Source organism: Schistocerca piceifrons, chromosome 8 (assembly GCF_021461385.2).
Source record: "Schistocerca piceifrons isolate TAMUIC-IGC-003096 chromosome 8, iqSchPice1.1, whole genome shotgun sequence".
NCBI lineage: Eukaryota > Metazoa > Arthropoda > Insecta > Orthoptera > Acrididae > Schistocerca > Schistocerca piceifrons.
This window is the reverse complement of record NC_060145.1, coordinates 3,340,047-3,360,589: the sequence shown is the minus strand read 5'-3', so window position 1 is coordinate 3,360,589 and position 20,543 is coordinate 3,340,047. Positions and strand designations below refer to the sequence as shown.

General features: G+C 43.6%; 1 protein-coding gene across 1 annotated transcript in view; it reads right to left on the bottom strand.

Annotated features, from left to right (window-relative positions):
* Positions 1-3,996: 3,996 nt before the first annotated feature.
* The window catches only part of LOC124711374 (glucose dehydrogenase [FAD, quinone]-like), a 151,235-nt gene continuing 134,688 nt past the window's right edge, over positions 3,997-20,543 (bottom strand). Inside the window, exons 7-9 of the mRNA XM_047241424.1 lie at positions 16,048-16,230; positions 13,935-14,230; positions 3,997-5,288 (exon numbers count right to left, since the gene is read on the bottom strand). Coding sequence (XP_047097380.1) covers positions 4,988-5,288; positions 13,935-14,230; positions 16,048-16,230 — 780 coding nt within the window. The 3' untranslated portion in view covers positions 3,997-4,987. The remainder of the gene's footprint in view (positions 5,289-13,934; positions 14,231-16,047; positions 16,231-20,543) is intronic.

The window sequence follows — 20,543 nt, the reverse complement described above, 5'->3', positions numbered from 1 at the left end:
CTACATTTTTAATTTGTGAAGGTCATTTCCTTGTGCCACAGATGCCAAGGTGTAGCCGCTTTGCTTACCCACTGGGCCTGATTTCTACTCGTTTGTGATTTCTTACCGAATTCTAAAACAGCGGCTGTCCACTATCAGGCTGTAAAAGTGTTTATTTATTGCCGCTACAGCACTGAGCAGCTTACGGTAGACGCTATCGTTCCGTCTCTTAGGAAGCTGTTTGCTAACGAGGCACTGGACAATATTGGCTCCTAACATTAAACTACTCGACAAAGAGCTCGGAGTAACCACTGAAGACACACAACCTGCGTCCATAGAGTCGGTGGTCTTGTTGGTGAGGGGAAGACAGTTGTTCCAGGCTATGGCGCTGGGGCGGCACACATAATTGGAACAGGACTCAACTTGTGGCGCTGCAGTCTAGAAACTGGCCCTGTTATGACAAGACAGTTCATACGCCGCTTCATGTTTCGTGGCATTTTGAGAAAATACAGGTTTCTAACATAAAACATGGGTTATGTACATCATCAGACACAGTGTAAGTAGGTTGTTTATATTTTCTTATTGGCAACGTTACGTAGCGCTCTGTATGAAAATCACTGGCTGTGCTGTGTGCAGCCTGTGGCTAGTTTGCATTGTTGTCTGCCTTTGTAGTGTTGGGCAGCTGGATGTGAACAGCGCGTAGCGTTGCACAGTTGGCCAATAAGAAAACATAAACAGCCTACTTACAACAGTAGCGCAAAATTAGTGCACTCTTACGCATAAAGATTTATTAGAACCGTTTTCATTGATGTGGAATCTTTAAAATTTGCCAATAAGTTTCATTGTCCTGTGAATATATCGATTCTGTAGATTCCAGTTAAAGAGAAGGCACTTGTGTAAGATGAAGTCACGAAGAGAAAACTGTACAGAGGACACCTAATCGGATGTACCTTTACTTCCTACCCTGATGGTAAGGCATCAGGTGTTCTTACTCTAAAAATTTATACGCTGCAGCAGTTAAAAATAACATACGGCGGATGTTTGCGCAGGAAGTTAGTATGAAAGTATAGGCTACTATGAGACAGGGCTCTATTGCTTACCTTTCACTTCTTTATTGTCTATGCGTCCCTCCTGTTCCTTAGATACGTTCAACACATACTTAGAGAGTCTCTTACCTCAGTGATTGCCACTTAGTTGTCGCCGTATCACTGTCCACTTCGGTGCCGCTCGTGTTGTTTCCTATTGTTTTATCTTAGACAGCCATGTTATGATTCCATTTGATCTTTCGATCTGTTTGTTTTATTTGAATTTCATGTTATCTTTTTTTACAATTTTTGTAACTATTTTTTAATGAATTATTATTTTATTCTTCGATTTTCGTCCCTATCATGAAAGTTATTCCTCGGAAGAAACAGAGAAATTTTGTTGAGCTGGGTCGTCCAAAATATAGCACTGAGCTATTTAATTTCACGAACTTATTTGATTTTAGGAAACAAGAAAATTGAGCCATTTGGTACATGTACGTAACTATAGCTGTATTCATAACATTCAACACTTTGCCGCCAGTCTGTACCAGGATCGTAGTATTGGAGTATTAGATTAGGCAAACAGACTGCCATCCGGAGACACAGCTTTTCTGTTCAAAATTATAGTACCAATGTATAGTGACATTACCAATGTTGGAAGAACCTGAAAATGTCGAAATGGTAAAAATTGTAGATGTATTGATAAACCATGTGCAATCATTACCACTGTTTCAAAATAGTATTATAACTGATAAATTATCCTAATTCTCTCTTCAATCCCCATAAAGTTAAGCGTCAATTTGTGTTTCAGTCGTCGGCGTACACAATCCGACTCACATATACGTATGAATATTTAAAATATTTATGACTTCTCTCTCTCTCTCTCTCTCTCTCTCCCTCTCTCTCCCTCTCTCCCCCTCTCTCCCCTCCGCTCTGCCTCCCCCCCTCTCTCCCCGTCGTCCTCTATGCCTCATGTCTACGAAGATACGAATTGGTGTCCGTGAAGGTTTACTGTATGTTAGTACATCTCTAGACTTGGTTGCTCTCAGGTTGTATCGACAGAACCGAGTGATAAAAGATGGATCTGAGTACAATGGGAATTAACTTCTAAGGTCATCAGTCCCCTAGAACTTAGAGCTACTTAAATCTAACTAACCTAAGGACATCAGACACATCCATGCCCGAGGCAGGATTCCAACTTGCGACCGTAGCGGTCGCGCGGTTCCAGACTGTAGCGCCTAGAACCGCTCGGCCACTCCGGCCGGCGAGAACAGGACAGTAGTGGTGCCTGAAGAAGGGCATAATTCCAAGGAGGAACTGAACTCCGTTGTTCTATAGCCAGAAAAATATTAAGATGTTCTAGAAACCTTCAGTTGCAGTTCACTGACTAATTCTTCAGAGTTTCATGTAGTAGTGTGGCACTGCACATCGAGTTGCTCGTGGACGTGTTTCTGTACTGGGTGAGTATCCGACAAGCGGAATATGCTTGTGTGTGTTGCGTAGGCACTGTGTTGCCGATCGCCTGCGGAACGGATTGGACCGTCTGGGGAAGATCGCTCTAACCGTCGGCCAGCAAATTTTGCAACACGCCTGCCATTTCCCACTTTAAATTAGGTAACTGCAACATGCCGTCAGTGAGTTCAGGCCGACGCGTCCCGTTTCAACACATTACCCACCTTCTATAGCACAGGTCCACCCTGTATTAGATAAGAGTCCACGGCTCTTACCTCTCAGTCCAAAAACTAGCCCAGGTTTTTGTCATAAAAGCCCAGCTCTTGATATCTCCCGGGTTTCAGATGGGGAATTACAAGTCCATCGCCATACTCGAAGCATTCTAGCGACAGTAAAATAAAATTTAGGTGTTGCAATGCTGCAGGACACATTTCTCTGGGTTTCGGACCAACCATATATACATGACGAAGTAAAGGGAATTGTTCTAGAAAACATTTTAGGTAGTTCATCCACAGCTAGGAGGCTTTCCCAAAGCGCAGTCTGACTCCTGTCCATGAAAGACCTCTTCCTGGTTAGAATGTAATCCGGTGAATATCCTGCTTTCTCCAGCCCAACGTTCCGATCTCAAAACTGTGGAGTGCGTGCGGAGTGTTTGCTAATGGACAGCCAGATTAATTTCTACTTAAAACCAGGAAAAATCTATTTACTGTACTTTACGAAGAATGGAAACTACAGTATCAGTCTTTAGTAAAGAACTTTTCGCGAAGATAATGTTTTCACCGGACCAGCAGTAGCCTTAACCATTACGCTATACGGGGTGGTTAGAAACAGTAATAAAAGCTGCCAGATACAACTAGTATCAGCTGTTCAGACATCGTAGATGACAGCACACGGGACTTGTCAGCCGTTGTCTCGGGTTTGACCCTCACTACCGTCCCATGTCCAATGTCTGTATTGCTCTATTGCTCGGTTTTCGGAAACTAAAAGAAGAAAACGTTTCGCCACACCGTCTCTGGCGGGCAGCTTGAAACTTCACGCACACGGAACTGATTGGTTAACTCCAGTGCTAAATAACTCGGAAACGGTGCAGCGTTTCGAATTTTTTTAACAATTATATCTCAGCACACACACCCCCCCCCCTCCCTGAAACACTGTTACAAGCTTTTCAGACAGTTTCTGACCACTTTGTGTGAGGACGCTACAGTCTTGATGTCTCTGATATTTCCTAATAGTACTGACGAACAAATATGTGGTTCTCCATTCCGGTATAAGACCACCAGACGAACGTACTGAGTTCATCTCGACTGATTTCATGTAAGTGAAATTAATTTACTGCATCCCTTAGAAAAAAATGACCTACATGGGAATGGTAACGCTAAAGGCTGAGACTTGTCCAGAGACGAAAACGACACAACATTACGACATTTAATAACGCATTTGAATTTACAAAGAGTTAATGGCACACAATGTGAAAAAAATATTTATTCCACATGTCAGAACAACAAACACATGCTATAATTAAGTAACATTCGGGTCTTGTTAAAAGAATATAAGCTAACACTTCATCTAACATGTTCGTATTTAATGATGAGACTAAATATTCAGCAAATATACGTAACATGTTAAAATACTTGGTTGTCACCATTAACTTCGAAAGGAGACTGTAAGACTCGCATTTCTCATTTCACTCTTGTGTCTCTTTGGTTTTGCCCCACCTAATGCCCACGTTGCCCGACTGTCGGTGGTCTCTGCCAGCTTTGTTTCTAATCCACGTTTGCTGTCCGTACATACACACTCCTCGCAGCAGTCCACCTCTCGCTTTTTCACACACTCACAGCCACATTTGTGTCTTGAAGCAATGTAAAGCGACGACGTTTCAGCTAGATCTTAACTTACGGTAAGATTGCTCTCTCTTCCATAGCTTACTTCTGAGAAATGGTAAATAAAATTAATCTCACACACTGCTCAATGTATGAACTGTCTGTCTCCTTACCAGCTATTACTCTGAAAACACGAAGTGGTTACTGGCCGTAGATCTTTGCGATCTTGTGCAGTGTTTAGAGTGACTATCAGTATGTCCGTAGCGGTCAGCAGGAGTACTAGTCCAATAAATTAACGTCACATCAGTGATTCTTTCAACAGATACGACTAATTATGAAAAGTATGAAGAGCCCCGATGCATCTTACAGATGCAACCGCACCAGACTTTTTCCAAATTCAATTCTAGGGCCTAGATGGCCCTTCACACAACTGGGTCATCAGTGAACGCATCTCTGGTTATCAGCTGGATAGCTACTTCCAGTAATGCAGTGTTTCGAAGTCTTGCTTAAACTTCAGCCCCAGGTGAGAGAGAATGCCTGATTATAACCTGACAATCTCTTCCCGACAAGTGCGCGCCTGTGGCTACAACACAGAGGTTCTTCAGCCTAAGATCCAGCTGCAGCGAGTGTGAGCTCCGGCCATCGACGTGGGGCAGAGGACGCCGCCCTGCCCTGCCTCCAGGCGTGCAGTGAGGCCGCACAGTGGCCGCGCTACCCCCTCTTGCCGGGGTCAGGGGGCGGCGGCGGCGGCGGCGGCAGCCAGTCCTGCTTGATCATGTCGGCGGCCTTCTCGGCGATCATGATGACGGGCGCGTTGGTGTTGCCGCTGGCGATGGTCGGCATGATGGAGGCGTCGACGACGCGCAGCCCGCGCACCCCGTGGACGCGCAGGCGCGCGTCCACCACGGCCTCCGGGTCGGAGGCGGGCCCCATCTTGCACGTGCCCACCGGGTGGTAGATGGTCATCGAGATGGTCCGCACCGCGCACTCCCAGTACGCGTCCGATGCGAACCTGCCGCAGGAGAACACGGCGTTACAGTGTGTTGTTTCGGGCAGCGTGATAATCGTAGATCTAGTAGGTGCGGCTAGAAAAAACCGGACTGATGCTGGAAAAGATATTTATTTACAATTATTTACAATTTCATGTTATCTCTTTCAATGTACTCTCCTCCTCGGTCTCTACACCGCTCCATACGAATTTTCCACTGTTCATAGCAATGCTGCAGATCATTTTCGGTAAGTCCATACATTACTTCCGTCGCTTTTTCTTTTACTGCTTCAACAGTCTCAAATCTAGTTCCTTTCAAAGCTGACTTGACTTTAGGGAAAAGAAAAAAGCCACAGGGGGCCAAATCAGGTGAGTAGGGTGGATGATCTAAGATGGGAATGTTGTGTTTTGCCAAAAACGTCTTCACTGACAACGCACTGTGAGCTGGGGCATTGTCTTGGTGAAGGATCCATGACTGTTTTCTCCACAAATCGTTCCGTTTTCTCCGTACTCGCTCACGTAGGGTAGCCAGGACGCTAATGTAGTAATTCTGATTCACTGTTTGTCCCTCTGGTACCCAATCAATGTGCACAATCTCTTTGATGTCAAAAAAACAATCATCAATGCCTTGAGTTTCGATTTTGACACTCGTGCTTTTTTTTGTCGTGGAGAACCAGGAGTTTTCCAATGCATCGATTTTGTAAGAAGGTGGGATCACTTTCAATGTTTTCCAGGATGTCAGAACAAATCATTCTTCGGCGTTCCTTCTGTTCAATTGTGAGACACTTTGGAACCATTTTTCAACACACTTTGTTCATGTTGAAACTTTCATGAAGAATGTGCCTAACACTTTCCTTGTCAACTCCTGTTAACTCAGACACTGCTATGATTGTTAAACGGCGATCTTGTCGAACAAGTTTACCGATTTTTTCAATGTTTGCATCAGTTTTTGCTGACAATGGTCTGCCAGTGCGAGTGTCATCACTGGTGTCTTCGCGGCCATCTTTAAATCGTTTAAACCACTCAAACAGTTGTGTTCGCGATAAACAATCATCGCCGTACACTTGTTGTAACATTACAAACGTTTCACTTGCAGATTTTCCTAGTTTGAAACAAAATTTGATGTTAACACGCTGTTCTTTCTGTACACTCAACATTTTCCGACGCACAGACAAAACGTCAACTACTTAAAACAGACACCACGGGCAGACTGAGTGCAGGAGGCAGATGAAACTCGAGCAGTACGCGGAGCGGGAGTCACGTGACAGGCCACGCGACTTTCAGCCTTATTGCATTCGTTTTATTGTTTCACCAGTACTAGTCCGGTTTTTTTCTAGCCACACCTCGTAGTAGCGGTAAGTTTCTTCCGTCTCTCGTCGGACCGTACGTCGCCCGAAGCGAAGCCGTGCTCGCGGCCACGGCCAGAAGCCGATAGCCACACCATCGGTACGCGTGCTGCAGCATGAGCTACCCATAAAAGCGGGATTCCTTCGGGGCTCGTGCCTCGGGTTCTGTTGCTGATAAATAGATAGGGTCGTGTTTTGGACAGCCCCTGGGCCGTATACCGTACGGAAGACTCGTCTTAGTGTCACTGCCCCACAGTACACGGTCAGTATGTCTATTATACATTTCCTCCTGCTTAGGCAACTGGAGGAAATCTTTTGGTCGTGTTTACATTCGATGTTGTCTACGGTGATTGTTAAGGGGCCTATTGAAGCACAGTTGGTTCAAAAGTTCTTTTTGCAATTTCTACGCATCAAAACCGAGTCATGGATTCCACGACGGCTACGCACAGCAATTGGCTGAAATTTTTGCGATATATTCCTAAGATTCCAATCTCGAACAATCTTGAATTTTTTTTTAATCCGTTTCCGAGACACAGAGTTTTAAAGTTTTCCTACTTCTACACGTAAAATACGCACGGAAAATATGGTTGGGCTGAAAACATAGTTTATAAAGTGATGTCGGACGGAAAATATGCTGTAAAGTGCCTCCGTTACCATTAGAAGGGTCTAGGCACCCAATGTTGTAGTACTGGAGCACATGAAAAGTTTTTGTGTACATAAAATCCTGTCTTAAGTATAAAACTGGTTTTTGTGTATTTGAGTTTCACGTAACTAAACTATCAAAACTTTACTGACTCATAAAGTACTTTTCATATAATTGACATGCCCTGCTTTTGCAGAGTAAATAAGACAACCAGCCGAAAAATACTGCTATTGGAGCACCGTAAGGCGAATGTGGTCTTATTTAAAAGACTCAGAGAGAAAACCGCTCAATTTTACCTTCCTCAGCCTCTTTAAAAATTTTCCCAAAAATTTTGGCTTACGAACATATCCGCCCTTTTTATTCTGAGAGGGAAGGGCTTGGGTTAGGCTTGGGTTGTTAGGGGGAAGAGACCAGACAGCGAGGTAATCTCTCTCCTCGGATTAGAGAAGGACGAGGAAGGAAGTCGGCGGTTCCCTTTCAAAGAAACCATCCCGGCATTTGCCTGGAGCGATTTAGGGAAATCACGGAAAACCAAAATCAGGATGGCCGGACGCGGGATTGAATAGTCGTCCTCCCGAATGCGAGTGCAGTGTGCTAACCACTGCACCACCTCTTTTGGTGAGAGGGAAGGAGACAGTGGCAGTGGGAAAGAGAAGGAGATAGTTGTGCTATAGAAAGAGCGAAGGAGACAATGGCAGTGTGAGACAAACATGCGGACACAGTGGCAGTGAAACATAGTTGAGAGTGACAGAACAGTGCTAGGAAAAATGTGAAGGACAGAGTGCCGGTGGGAGAGAAATAAAGAGAAGAAGAAACTGGAAGTGCGTAAAGAGCCACTGACAATGAGAGAGAGAATCTATGACAATGATAAGCCGGCCGGGGTGGCCGAGCGGTTCTAGGCGCTACAGTCTGGAACCGCGCGACCGCTACGGTCGCAGGTTCGAATCCTGCCTCGGGCATGGATGTGTGTGATGCCCTTAGGTTAGTTAGGTTTAAGTAGTTCTAAGTTCTAGGGGACTGATGATCACAGCAGTTAAGTCCCATAGTGCTCAGAGCCATTTTTATGACAATGATAGTGGGGAAGAGATAGATAGTGACTCTGTGAGAAGAGACAGCAACAGTGGGAAAGAGTCAGTGAGATAGTAGTAGTAAGAGAGAGAAAGGAGGAGGCAGTGGTAGTGATAGGATACTTTAGTAGTAGTAGTACAGAACGACGGAGACTGTGGTTGTGAAACAAGTGACGATGACGATTAGACACGAAGAGCTAATGATGATGAGTTGGGCTGAACGAATGAGAGAGAATGGGCAAGTGGGAGTCGAGCGACTTACATCGATGGACTATTGGGTGTGAGCGAGATAACAGTCAGGGGAACTTGTGGGAGAGTGAGTTGAGCATCATGTTAGAAAGACTGCAAATATGTCCACTTGCCAAAATTAATGGGAAAATTTTTGAAGATGTGAAAGATGGTAGAATGAGGCAATTGGTGTCACACTTTTTAGTCAGTGTCTTTTAAAAAGAAGCATATTGACATTTTTGTGCTACAATAGGAGCATTTTTCCTCTAGCAGTTGTATACCCGGACAACATTTGTAAGAAACTATGATTCATATGTCACCCTACCACTCAAGGTCGTCTACAAGCTACTGCCTTGTATCTTGAGGGTTTTAACTACGTACACTGCAAAGACTGATCACTTCTGCTCTCTGCTGGCTGATTTAGATACTACGTGCGGCAGCCATGGAATTGCTGTGTTGTAGGCATTTTGTACTGAATAGTAACGCGTTCTGTTGATATGAAAATTTTTGTTATTTGTACTCACCAGATAAGCAGCTGTGAATGATAGTTTGTAAGCGTTAAAACAGCAATGCATCTGAGGTGATTTGTAGCATAGCAACCATCGTCCTTAATTAGACAGGTAAACAATAATTCTTAGTGATGTAAAAAATTGCCACTTGAAACACAGCAATGTACCATATCCCCGTTGCTATTAACTCCATATACAGTACTCCACTCCAGTCATTTCTCACTTACAGACAGTAATGGTCGACAGCAGCAGTGATGATGATCCCAGTGACGTATCACATGTTAACGAAATGGAGGACGTACTTGTAGCGACTGACCTAAGAAGGGGACATTGTGCAGCCGAAACAGGTGATACTGAAAAAGACTGTTATGAAGAAAACCGACCTGAGATAGGAACACAAGTGACAAGTGACTAAATGTGAGCCTTCAGACAAACAAAAAAAAAAAAAAAACGTTTGTGCATATACAAATTAGGCATTATGCAATATATGAATATATGACAGCCCTCTACGAAAATGTCTTCAAAAGAAGTATGTGTTCGGTGAAAGCGTTAACGTGTCATTCTGTAATGTCAGTGTGCTGTAAATAAGACTTGATAGTTTCATAATAAATCTGAGGGAAGCATTGTGGAATATACTTACACAATAATCCAACAATGTTTCAGTGTGGAAAATACAGGTTGGACTATAGTGGGGCACTTCGACAGAGAACTATGTGGGATTAATAATTTTGTTATGAATGCAATTTAAGTCAGACAGAGAAATACAGAAAATTATTATAACTGAAAAGGACGGTTTTAATGCATGAGTAAATATATTGCGGCTAATGTCAAAGACGCCGAATTGAACAAAAAATTTTGCCGAGCAACCATAGTTGGGGTACGAATCGCTGTGGAGCGCCGGCTATGAAACGACAGCCAGTCAGCGACCAGTCGGCGGAAGTGTGATCAGCAAGAGAAGGCGTGTGGGTCCGTCTGGCGGACTGGTTTATTGCGACTAAGCTGCTGTCGCCTTTGCCCCACATCTGCGCAGCTTATTAACAGATCGGGCATTTTTGATTTAAGACGTCGCCGGAGCCCTTCCTGTCGCCACCCCCTTACCTCCCAGAACGGAGGTGTACTCCAACTGGTGTGATACACATGAAAGCGTGCGAAGGTTTTCGAAATGTTTGCGAATAGCCTGACTGACGGGGGACTTTGTTAAGAGCCCAATATTCAGGTGGTCGGATGTGGTAAACCGCCTAAAAACCACACCAGGCTGGCCGGCCCGTCGACCCTCGTCGTTAATCAGTCGGGTGGATTCGATCAGGGGCTGGCGCACCTACCCGGCGTGGAAGCGGCGCTTTAACGTGATGGCTATCCGGGAGGTTCAGGAATTTGGAGAACTTACAGTAAGAAATGTGATTTGAGAAAAGAAGAAATTGCGGTTTTCATTTTCACCGTAGTTTTACTTGACATTTAATGATCTGCTGGATTTGTTGGAATAAAGGCTGACTCATCTTCTCTCTACATTAGCAGAAATGGAAACAAGTGACCTTCAGATTGCATTATTAAAAACTTTCTTCGTTAACGGAATTACGGTAGGCTTAACGTAATTAATTTAATGTCAAGTTTTACCCACTAAACACAAAAAATGGCGTCTAGTGTAATCAGCTGTTGATAGAAATTTAGAGATTACCAAGCTTTGAATATTGGGAACAAAGAAAAGCAAAGCTCCGCGTTCTGGCCCTGACGGGCGAAGTGGGACCAAGCGACCGTCAAATCATCCTCCGGCAACGCCATCATTCCGCTACGGTATGGAGGGTCAACGCGTCAAAACGCTGCACTGCCGGCATTAGTCGCCTTCTTTGACCTCGGACCCGCTACTTTTGAGTCAAGTAGCTCCTCTGTTGGTATCACGAAGTACACTGCACCCCGTTCCAGCCCCCACCAAGGAAAATCGGCGGCAGCATCAGGAATGGAACCCTCCCCGCCTTCTCTGTGTAGCACGCAGGCACGCTGACCACTGAGATGCGGTCTTCTGACTGTTCAGCGGAAACCAATATGTTGAGCTGTTTTATCAGTAAATGCGTTCCTTAACATAGGGGGTATTAGCTGGGGCACACTTCCGTGTGTTTATCGGTGACTGGCTTTAGTCGTATGGTCGTTGCTCTATAGCGATGATTTCCGGCGTATGGTTATACGGGAAACGCAGTTTGGTTCGACGTTACTGCCTCTAGACCTTATTAACACACAGTTTTTCTCCAGTATATCAGTTACACACACACACACACACTGCATATAATTACACCCAAATTTATTGCCTAAGTTTCTCAGATCATCTGGCAATACTAGCAGACGACGAGAAGACGGCACACACAGAGACTCTCAATCAAAAGAGCTGGCCTCCAGGTATTCTTCCAAAATCTGAGTAATCTTGGATCTGCTGAGAATAACTATTTAGGCGAAATCCATGTGGGAAGAGAGCGGCGGGAAGAACAGCACAGAAAATTCGAATGCAAAAACTTACGAAAGCTTATTATAAAATCTGCAACATCTGTAACAAAAGATTAATGTTCGTATTCACGAGAATCAGGAGCTATAACACAGTTATCAAGCCTGACGCCTTGCACGCTGGCGAAAAGCTTACACTCCACACAAAAGGTGATCTGGAAGATATCCTAAAAGAAGAACGCAAAATTCTAAGGAAGATACTCCGTCCAAAAAGAAAGGAAGATGGATAAACAGAACAATCCGGTACAACAACCGATAAACTACAGAAAATCGCGGCAGGCATAGAAAAAGACTAATATTTTATGGGCATATCGACTGACTTCCATCAACAGCACACACTAACAAAATTGCGAGGAACATACAATGACCCAAAACCATACCCTGGATCCAGCAGGTCAAAAGAGAATGAGTAAATGCTCATGTAAGTCGACTAGACATTTTTAGCGGAAACCTGTCCATACAAAAAGTTAGCAGACGGGAAGTAATGGCAGAGAATGCATCTATCACCAGACCAGGGACAAAGTGGACCGAAGAAAGAAGGAGAATCCACAGAGAAGAAGATGACAAGTGCTTGGAAACGGCGAAGACTGCAAGAAAATAGGTTTGTGTGATACGGTAGATATACGCACAAGGTGCTCAGAAACATCCTGAAAAGCTTGTGTAGGTTTTGCAGGGTAAGGATGTGCTGAGAAATAATTGTTAAGAAAAAATTCGTTACGTTGCGCCGTTTCAGAATTATTTATCATTGAAGTTAGCCAATCAGATCGTCGTGTGCGGAAATTCAAACAGCCTGCCAGACGCGGTGTCGCTAAATGTGTTCTTCGTTTTCTTCCCTCAAACTGAACAAACGTAAGCTTTTGCTCACATAGCTTAAATCTGTCACTCCTAAAAAAGGGACATTTTATCTGGTATCGAGCGTTTCAACGAGTGGAAATTCACGGACCCGCAGATGTCTGTGCACTACCAAATGTTAGCTCTTGCAAGTGCTTGAACTTTCGCGTGCAACGACCATGCTGGCTAAGTTGTTTCTGACTACCCTATATATATATATATATATATATATATATATATATATATATATATACTTACTTACTTATCGCGAATGGACCCAGAAGGATCACGCAAAGCTTTCTGACGTCGTTTCTTCCATACTTCTTTCATTCGTTCTCCATGTTTTCTTTTTCTTTCTTCTGTCCATTTTATTCCTGGTCTCTTTAGTGCTTCCTTTTCCGACAATACAATCCACTTTTCCACCTTATTTCTAAAAGTTTTTCTATCTTTGACATCTTTAAGTTCAATATTTGCTTTTTGTAAATCTAATTTTACTTGGCTAATCCATGGTGTTGTTGATTTGTATATATATATAATCTGTACATTCAGCAAGCAGTAAAGGAAACAAAAGAAAAATTCGGAGTAGGGAATAAAATCCATGGAGAAGAAATAAAAATTTTGAGGTTAGCCGATGACATTGTAATTCTGTCAGAGACAGCAAAGGACCTGGAAGAGCAGTTGAACGGAATGGACAGTGGAAAGGAGGATATGAGTTGAACGTCAACTAAAGAAAAACGAGGATAATGGAATGTAGTCGAGTTAAATCGGGTGATGCTGCCGGAATTAGATTAGGAAATGAGAGACTTAAAGTAGCAAAAAAGTCTTGCTATTTGGGGAGGAAAATAACTGATGATGGTCGAAGTAGAGAGGATATAAAATGTAGACTGGCAATGGCAAGGAAAGCGTTTCTGAAGAAGAAAAATTTGTTAACATCGAGTATAGATTTAAGTGTCAGGAAGTCGTTTCTGAAAGTATTTTAATGTAGTGTAGCCATGTATGGAAGTGAAACGAGGACGATAAATAGTTTAGAGAAGAAGGGAATAGAAGCTTTCGAAATGTGGTGCTACAGAAGAATACTGAAGATTAGATGGGGAGATCACATAACTAATGAGGAGGTATTGAATAGAATTGGAGAGAAGAGAAATTTGTGGCACAACTTGACTAGAAGAAGGGATAGGCCGGTAGGGCATGCTCTGAGGCATCAAGGGATCACCAATTTAGTATTGGAGGGCAGCGTGGAGGGTAAAAATCTTAGAGGGAGACCAAGAGATGAATACACTAAGCAGATTCAGAAGGATGTAGGTTGCAGTAGGTACTGGGAGATGAATAAACACTTGCGCAGGATAGAGTAGCATGGAGAGCTGCATCAAACCAGTCTCAGGAGTGAAGGCCGCAAGAAAACACACTCACACACACACACACACACACACATATATATATATATATATATATATATATATATATATATATATATATCGTGGGCGTGAGTAATCGCTGGTGACAGAGCGCTATCGCGGCGTGTCCGGTGAGCAGCGGGCAGCGAGCAGCGGACGTACTCGTGGTGGCGGCAGTTGGGCAGCGGCAGCGAGTGGAGGCGCGCGCCGTAGCGGCGGAAGGCGGGCGCCAGGCCGGTGCGCACGGCCATCTTGACGCCCTCGACGAGCGTCGCGACGTCGTGCGGGTCGGCGAAGTAGTTGGCGTCGATGAGCGGGTAGTGGCGCGGGTCGGCCGAGCGCAGGCGCAGCCGGCCGCGCGACCGCGGCCGCAGCAGCAGCGGCAGGATGCTGAAGGCGTCGCGGTTCGCGATCGGCCGGTACACCGCGTCGTAGACGCGCTCCGTCAGCCCCAGCACCTGCCGGCAGTCGCTGGGACAGAGTCGAGGCAAGCGTAGGCGCAGACGTGACTCTGTCTTTCAGAAACCACAAATGGTTCAAATGGTTCTGAGCACTATGGGACGTAACGTCTGAGGTCATCAGTCCCCTAGAACTTACAACTACTTAAGCCTATCTAACCTAAGGACGTCATACACATCCATGCCCGAAGCCGGATTCGAACCTGCGACCGCAGCGGTCGCGCGGTTCCAAACTGTAGCGCCTAGAACCGCTCGGCCACCCCGGCCGGCGTCAGAAACCGCAAGTAGGCTACTTGTCGCCCTGCTCCTGCCAGCGCAATGCCACACGTTTACCATACCAGTGTGGACGACATGTGGCGGTGTAATGCGATGCGAAATGGCGAGAACAGCTATAAGATACAGAAAGTGTGTAAAATTTTCACTCTGCAGACGAAAGATTTTCATTTCCAAATTACCGGTTTCGGTCAATGTCGGCCTCGTAAAATCATATGTCGTAGCTACAGAGTAACCTGCCCCGAAGTAACTGTCAGTTCACTATCATGTACTGAAGAGTCCACGACTGTGAACTGACAGTTACTGTATAACAGGTTACTCTGTAACTACGACATATGATTTTGCGATGGCTCACTTGTCAGAAACCGATAATTTGGAAATAAAAAGCAGCGATCTGCAGATTGAAAAACTTCATAAAAATTTTATATAAATAAAAATCGTGGGTAACCTCATTATAACTAACTGTCCAATTTTGACAACGATACAGAAATGTCCCACAGTCCCTACGAGATACTTCTACAGGAGACTCAGCAGATCGTGTGACGTACGAATACATCAAACGGACTGCTAACCAAAGGAGCTCGGTTCGATTCCCGGCGGCTTCGGCGATTTTCTCAACTCGGAGACAGTGTTGTGCTGTCCTTACGTTCGTATTGTCGTTATTGACGTTCCACCCTTTAGATCGCTGTAAGAGGACAGACCGAAAGCGACCAAATTTAAAATAAAGTATATAAAAAAACACATCAAAAGTAAAACCGTGCTTCCACCGGGCTGTAAGCATTACTCCAAATTTAAAAATTTCTTAATACTATGCTGTTATGTGTTATGAAATGTGTGGAACTGGTCATATTGCCCCTTTTAATCAAATTTCCACGAAGAGGCTATTTGGTCGCCAGGTGAGCAAGATATATGAGACAGGCGAAATACCATCTGACTTCAAGAAGAATATAATAATTCCAATCCCAAAGCAGGTGTCGACAGGTGTGAAAATTAGCGAACTATCAGTTTAATAAGTCATGGCTGCAAAATATTAACACCAGTTCTTTACAGACGAATGAAAAGACTGGTAGAAACCGAACTTGGGGAAGATCAGTTTCCATTCCGTAAAAATGTTGGAAAACTTGAGGCAATACTGACCCTACGACTTATCTTAGATGAAACATTAAGGAAAGGCAAACCTACGTTTCTAGCATTTGTAGACATAGAGAAAGCTTTTGACAATGTTGACTGGAATACTCTCTTTCAAATTCTGAAGGTGGCGGAGGTCAAATACAGGGAGCGAAAGTCTATTTACAATTTGTACAGAAACCAGATGGCAGTTAGAAGATCGAGGGGCATGAAACGGAAGCAGTGATTGCGAAATTTTCTTACAGTGACTGTATAGGATGGAGGACGTCGTAAATGTCCTCTTTCATGTAAATGTTGGAATCTACAATAATCTTATAAGGGAAGTAAGATTTTGAAACAAGTGTCACAAACGGTGTTGAGGCTGGCACAGTAGTGGCAGAGTCGCAGTAAACTAACTCGGCGCAGTGCTGCGTTACCTTCCGCACTCTGGCGCCGCCGTCCGAGTTGATGGAGGCGGGCGCGAAGTGGAACTGGATGTCCGGCCAGTCGGCGGAGGCGTTGGCCAGCGGCGTGTTGACGAACGCGATGGCCTCCAGGCCGCCCAGCGTGGTCATGGGCCCGCGCTCGTTCAGCACGTAGTTCATGGTCACCGGCACCGCCTGCCGGCACAGCACAGCACCGCACGTCGCGTCACACAGCGGTCTCACAGCGCACTCTCCAAACAGTCATCTCGCTTACAGTAAAAAAAGAGCGTGGTCAGTGTCATAGGGAGGACCACAAAGGAAAAGGCGTATGTACTCAGTGATTATATTAGGGTGATTCAGCTGCCCCACCGATTTGTTTTATGCAAGTGGTACTGTCTGTATCAGGAACGGTATCCAGCCAGGCGACAGCCGTGTAGTCTACATAATCCCTCGCAGACTTTTGGGCGACTCTTAGCAAATGGAATCGTGCTGTAAAACACAGGTGAGGACTGGCCATGAGTTACACGCTGTGTGTTGGACAAAGATATACTTTTCTTGTGCCATACTCATCCAAGTCTGTCCAGTATTTCGTTGTGTGATTTTCGGAGTCCTCATACAGGGTTTGGATGTCTCTGTAAGTTTATTCCATTTATAGTACTTAATCTTTCGTAAATGGTTTAGAAACGTTGCCTTATAAAGTGTGTTTCACCATTAGAAACCACGAAATAAAGAGGAGATAGCAGAATGGGAAGCGTGGAAGTAACAGCTTTCCAGTGTATAACCTCTGAACAATTTACGAAAAATTAAGCACTATAAATGGAATAAACTCAGAGACGTCCAAAATCTCTATGTCTGCGCCAATAATTACACCAAGAAAGATTCGAGACATTTCAATAAGTGTGGCAGAAGTAAGGTATATCTTGATACAAAAATACTGTGTAACTCGTCGCTGATTCTCACTTGAGTTTTTTTACATTGTGATTCCGTTTGCTAGTAATCGATCAGAGCTCTGAGAGGGAACTTGTATCGATTACATGGCGGTCGCCTGTCTCGATACTGTTCCTCATACAGACATAATGCGGGTTGCTTAAAGCAAATCGATAGGGAAGCTGAAAAACCCTATATATACAGTGTTTGACCTGAAAACAAAAGAGGTTCTGGTGCTGTAACATTTCAGGGGTTCTTTTGAAATTTAGACTTCTTAACATGTTATTTTAACGCTTTTCTCAGCGTTTTAAAAGTGTGCATACAATTGTTTTTTTCAGCCACAGTAAAAGTTCTGTCGTTCCACATCTCAAAATCTGCTGTTGTGATTTTTTTCCGTCAAGGGTACCCGTATTGCGTGCCGTCACAAACCAAGCATATTATATATAACTAGTAGCCAATCGCAGTGTACAGTTAATAGACAACTTATATTGTATTCACTCAAGATCAAGTGGGTACGTAACACAACGACACACATAAAAGTGAATACTAAGACATAACGATATAATCGCAAGTAGTGTAAATAGAAAAATAACATAACTCTGCTGACAGGAAAACAGTACGTTTCTCATACCAAAATACGCGTAATTAAATACGAATAGGTGAAACATGTTTGTTTGAAAACATAAATATTTACTTGCAAAAGACGGTTAATATTTCTTATTAATGATAAAAACAGTTGGGTAACAACTGAGGAGGAATAGTTACATATATTAACGATACGTAAAAGCTCAATAATTAGATTATCGCTAACTTTTACTGATCTTCGCATTGTACTTTTTTTTCTATTTGTGAACTTCGTGCAGCATTTGAGGCGTATGATAGTTAACAGAAATCAGTGCTATTATTTTAAAGTGTATTCTGCTCCTAAGACACTTTAGTCTCAAACTCTGGCCGTAGGCACTAAAAAGAACATGTACCTAATTTTTTCGTAACAATAAAAAGCCACTTTTACGAAGGCTGGATCCAACGCGTCGCACCCTTGTTGTAGTTACCTCATGTCTTCAAAGACAGTCACTGTATCCACATATAAGAGGCGGCATGCTGCTGCCCTGTTTCATACCGGAGAGGAGGCGCGTTACATACAGGTGGGCAGTGAGGGGGAAAACGTCTAAAGCTACCCATCTTTGTGTATGTTGTAAAGCCAGTTCCTTAATATTTCCGGCCTGGGTTCTAACCTATCAAAGCAAGCAGCTGGCTCGTAAGGAAATGATAAAAAATAAATTTGGTTAATGTTTCATCAAATATGCAATCACTGCTGGCATAAATAAGAGTCAATGTACTCATTGCCAACTCTTCAACTGTTGGTGGCATAAATTGTCACTGTGAAGCTTCCGATGTACAGGTCTCTGTCAAATGGGCAGTCAAAGATAGTATTTAGTTGTGTTTCTCTAAAGCATTTCCACATTAACAATGTTCAGCTGCTCCACAAGTTAACATCCTCAAAATGCTGTCGGTATAATACTGTCGTCAGTGGGGTCTGCCTAGTTACAGTATGTTCCATGAGTAATAGTCAATATTTTGGTTAGTGAAAAACATAGGCGAAGCAAGAAAGTTCATACGGACATATACAGCATTCCACTGATGGAGCATATTTAAAATTATGTTAATGTTTTGATCACACAGTAATTTGAATTGTTATCACTTTAATGTTTCATTTTGTAATGTTTCACTTCTTTGAGGTCCGTGACTGTTGCTATGTTTACTTCCTGTAATTTTTCCTCCATATTTTCCATTCTCACTTAACTCCTTTGTGCTGCTAGTTTATTATTTGATTGTATCCAAAATTTTGCTGTTGGTGAACGCACTGAATCTCGTTAATATGATAAATAATTAAGGTATGATAAATAATCACGGTAAAGCGCTGATCCACAATTTTCTTAAGTACAGAACAGAGTGTTCATTCTCTTCTGCCGAAAATTACAAAATATTTGACGTTCATTTTCGTTCACTGTTGTCATAGGAAAACAAGGAAAACGACACATGCCTAGAAATTTTGTTAGACTTAGTTTAACAAGTGGTAGATACATCGTCGGCCATATAAGAATAAATAAATGTACAGCGTGATTTGTAACCTGACATAGAAATTATTGTAACGAACAAGAATAATAAAAAAATAAAACCATTTGACACTTACCCGTGGACGTTTCGGAAAACGTACTGGTGATCTACAAGGACATGATCCATATCCTCTCCTACTTAGCTCTAGTCCACACTGTTACACGATGGAAAAATACATAAAAAATATGAACATCGGAAATACTGGAGGCAAAATCGAATCGATATTTCATGGCTAACTTAGTTAATGATTCATGACTCATTCGAAAGACTGAAGACGAAACTAAATATGCCATACATACTCTTAAGAGAGAAGAAAAAAAAGATGCACGACGAAGGAATTGTCTGGATGAGACGGTAGTCAGTAGATGTAATGTACATGTACAGACAAACAAATGATTCAAATCTCAGAAAAAAAGGATGTTTTATTCAAGTGGAAGGGTTGCACAAATTGAGCAAGTCAGTAACGCGTTGGTCCACCTCTTGCCCTTACGCAAGTAGTTATTGAGCTTTCCACAGGGCCCTGCCCATGACGCTGCAAACGTTCTCAGCTGGGGAGCGCTCCGGCGACCTTGCTGTCCAAGGGCCATCTGGGCTCAGTTCCACGTGGGACTGACCACTGAAGACAGTTCTAATGTACTCAATGAGATTCTAGGCCGACTGTCGCACGCCATGCGGCGCGGCAACCATGAGTGATGGTCTGAGTTGCCATTTATTTTCATAGCGGGACGCCTTTGGTTGTCATGTGCGGTAGGTACCCTTACAGCATTCCGAGACGTCAAATGATGTTCTACGCCCCGTTTTGTTGGCCTTCGTCGCAGGCCACCCTGGACTTACATTTCAGCAAGATAATGCTCTCCCGTATATGGCGAGAGCTCCTACTGCTTGCCTTCGTGCTCGCCAAACCCTACCTTGGCCAGCAAAGTGGCCGGATCTCTCCCCAATTGAGAATGTTTTGAGCATTATGGGCAGATGCCAGCAGCGACCTCGGGATTTTGACGATGTAACGCACCAATTGGACAGAATTCGGCACTATACCGATGAGGAAGACATCCAACAACTCAGTGAATCACTGCCGACCGGAATAACTGCTTGCATATGTGCCAGAGGTGGACCAACACGTTATTAACTTGCTCAATTTCTGAAACTTTTTCTATTAAAACAACACTTAAGTTTTTCTGAAATTGCATTTACTTGTTTGTGTGATACGTCCATCATATCTACCGATTTCCGTCCCATTCGGATAATACCTTCGTGGTGCGCCGTTTTTTGCCTTAGAGTGTAAAAAAGGGGAAAAAATGATAAGAATTGCGGAAGAAAATGCGTACTAAATAAAAACTGCCAAGTCAGCTGCCAAAGGTAAACCCGTTCTTGATGTCGCCGAAATTAAGAAAGAAAGGAAAATAACATTTGCACTTGCTTTCTTAGAAAACCATTTGAAATAGAGCCTGTATCTATATGAATAC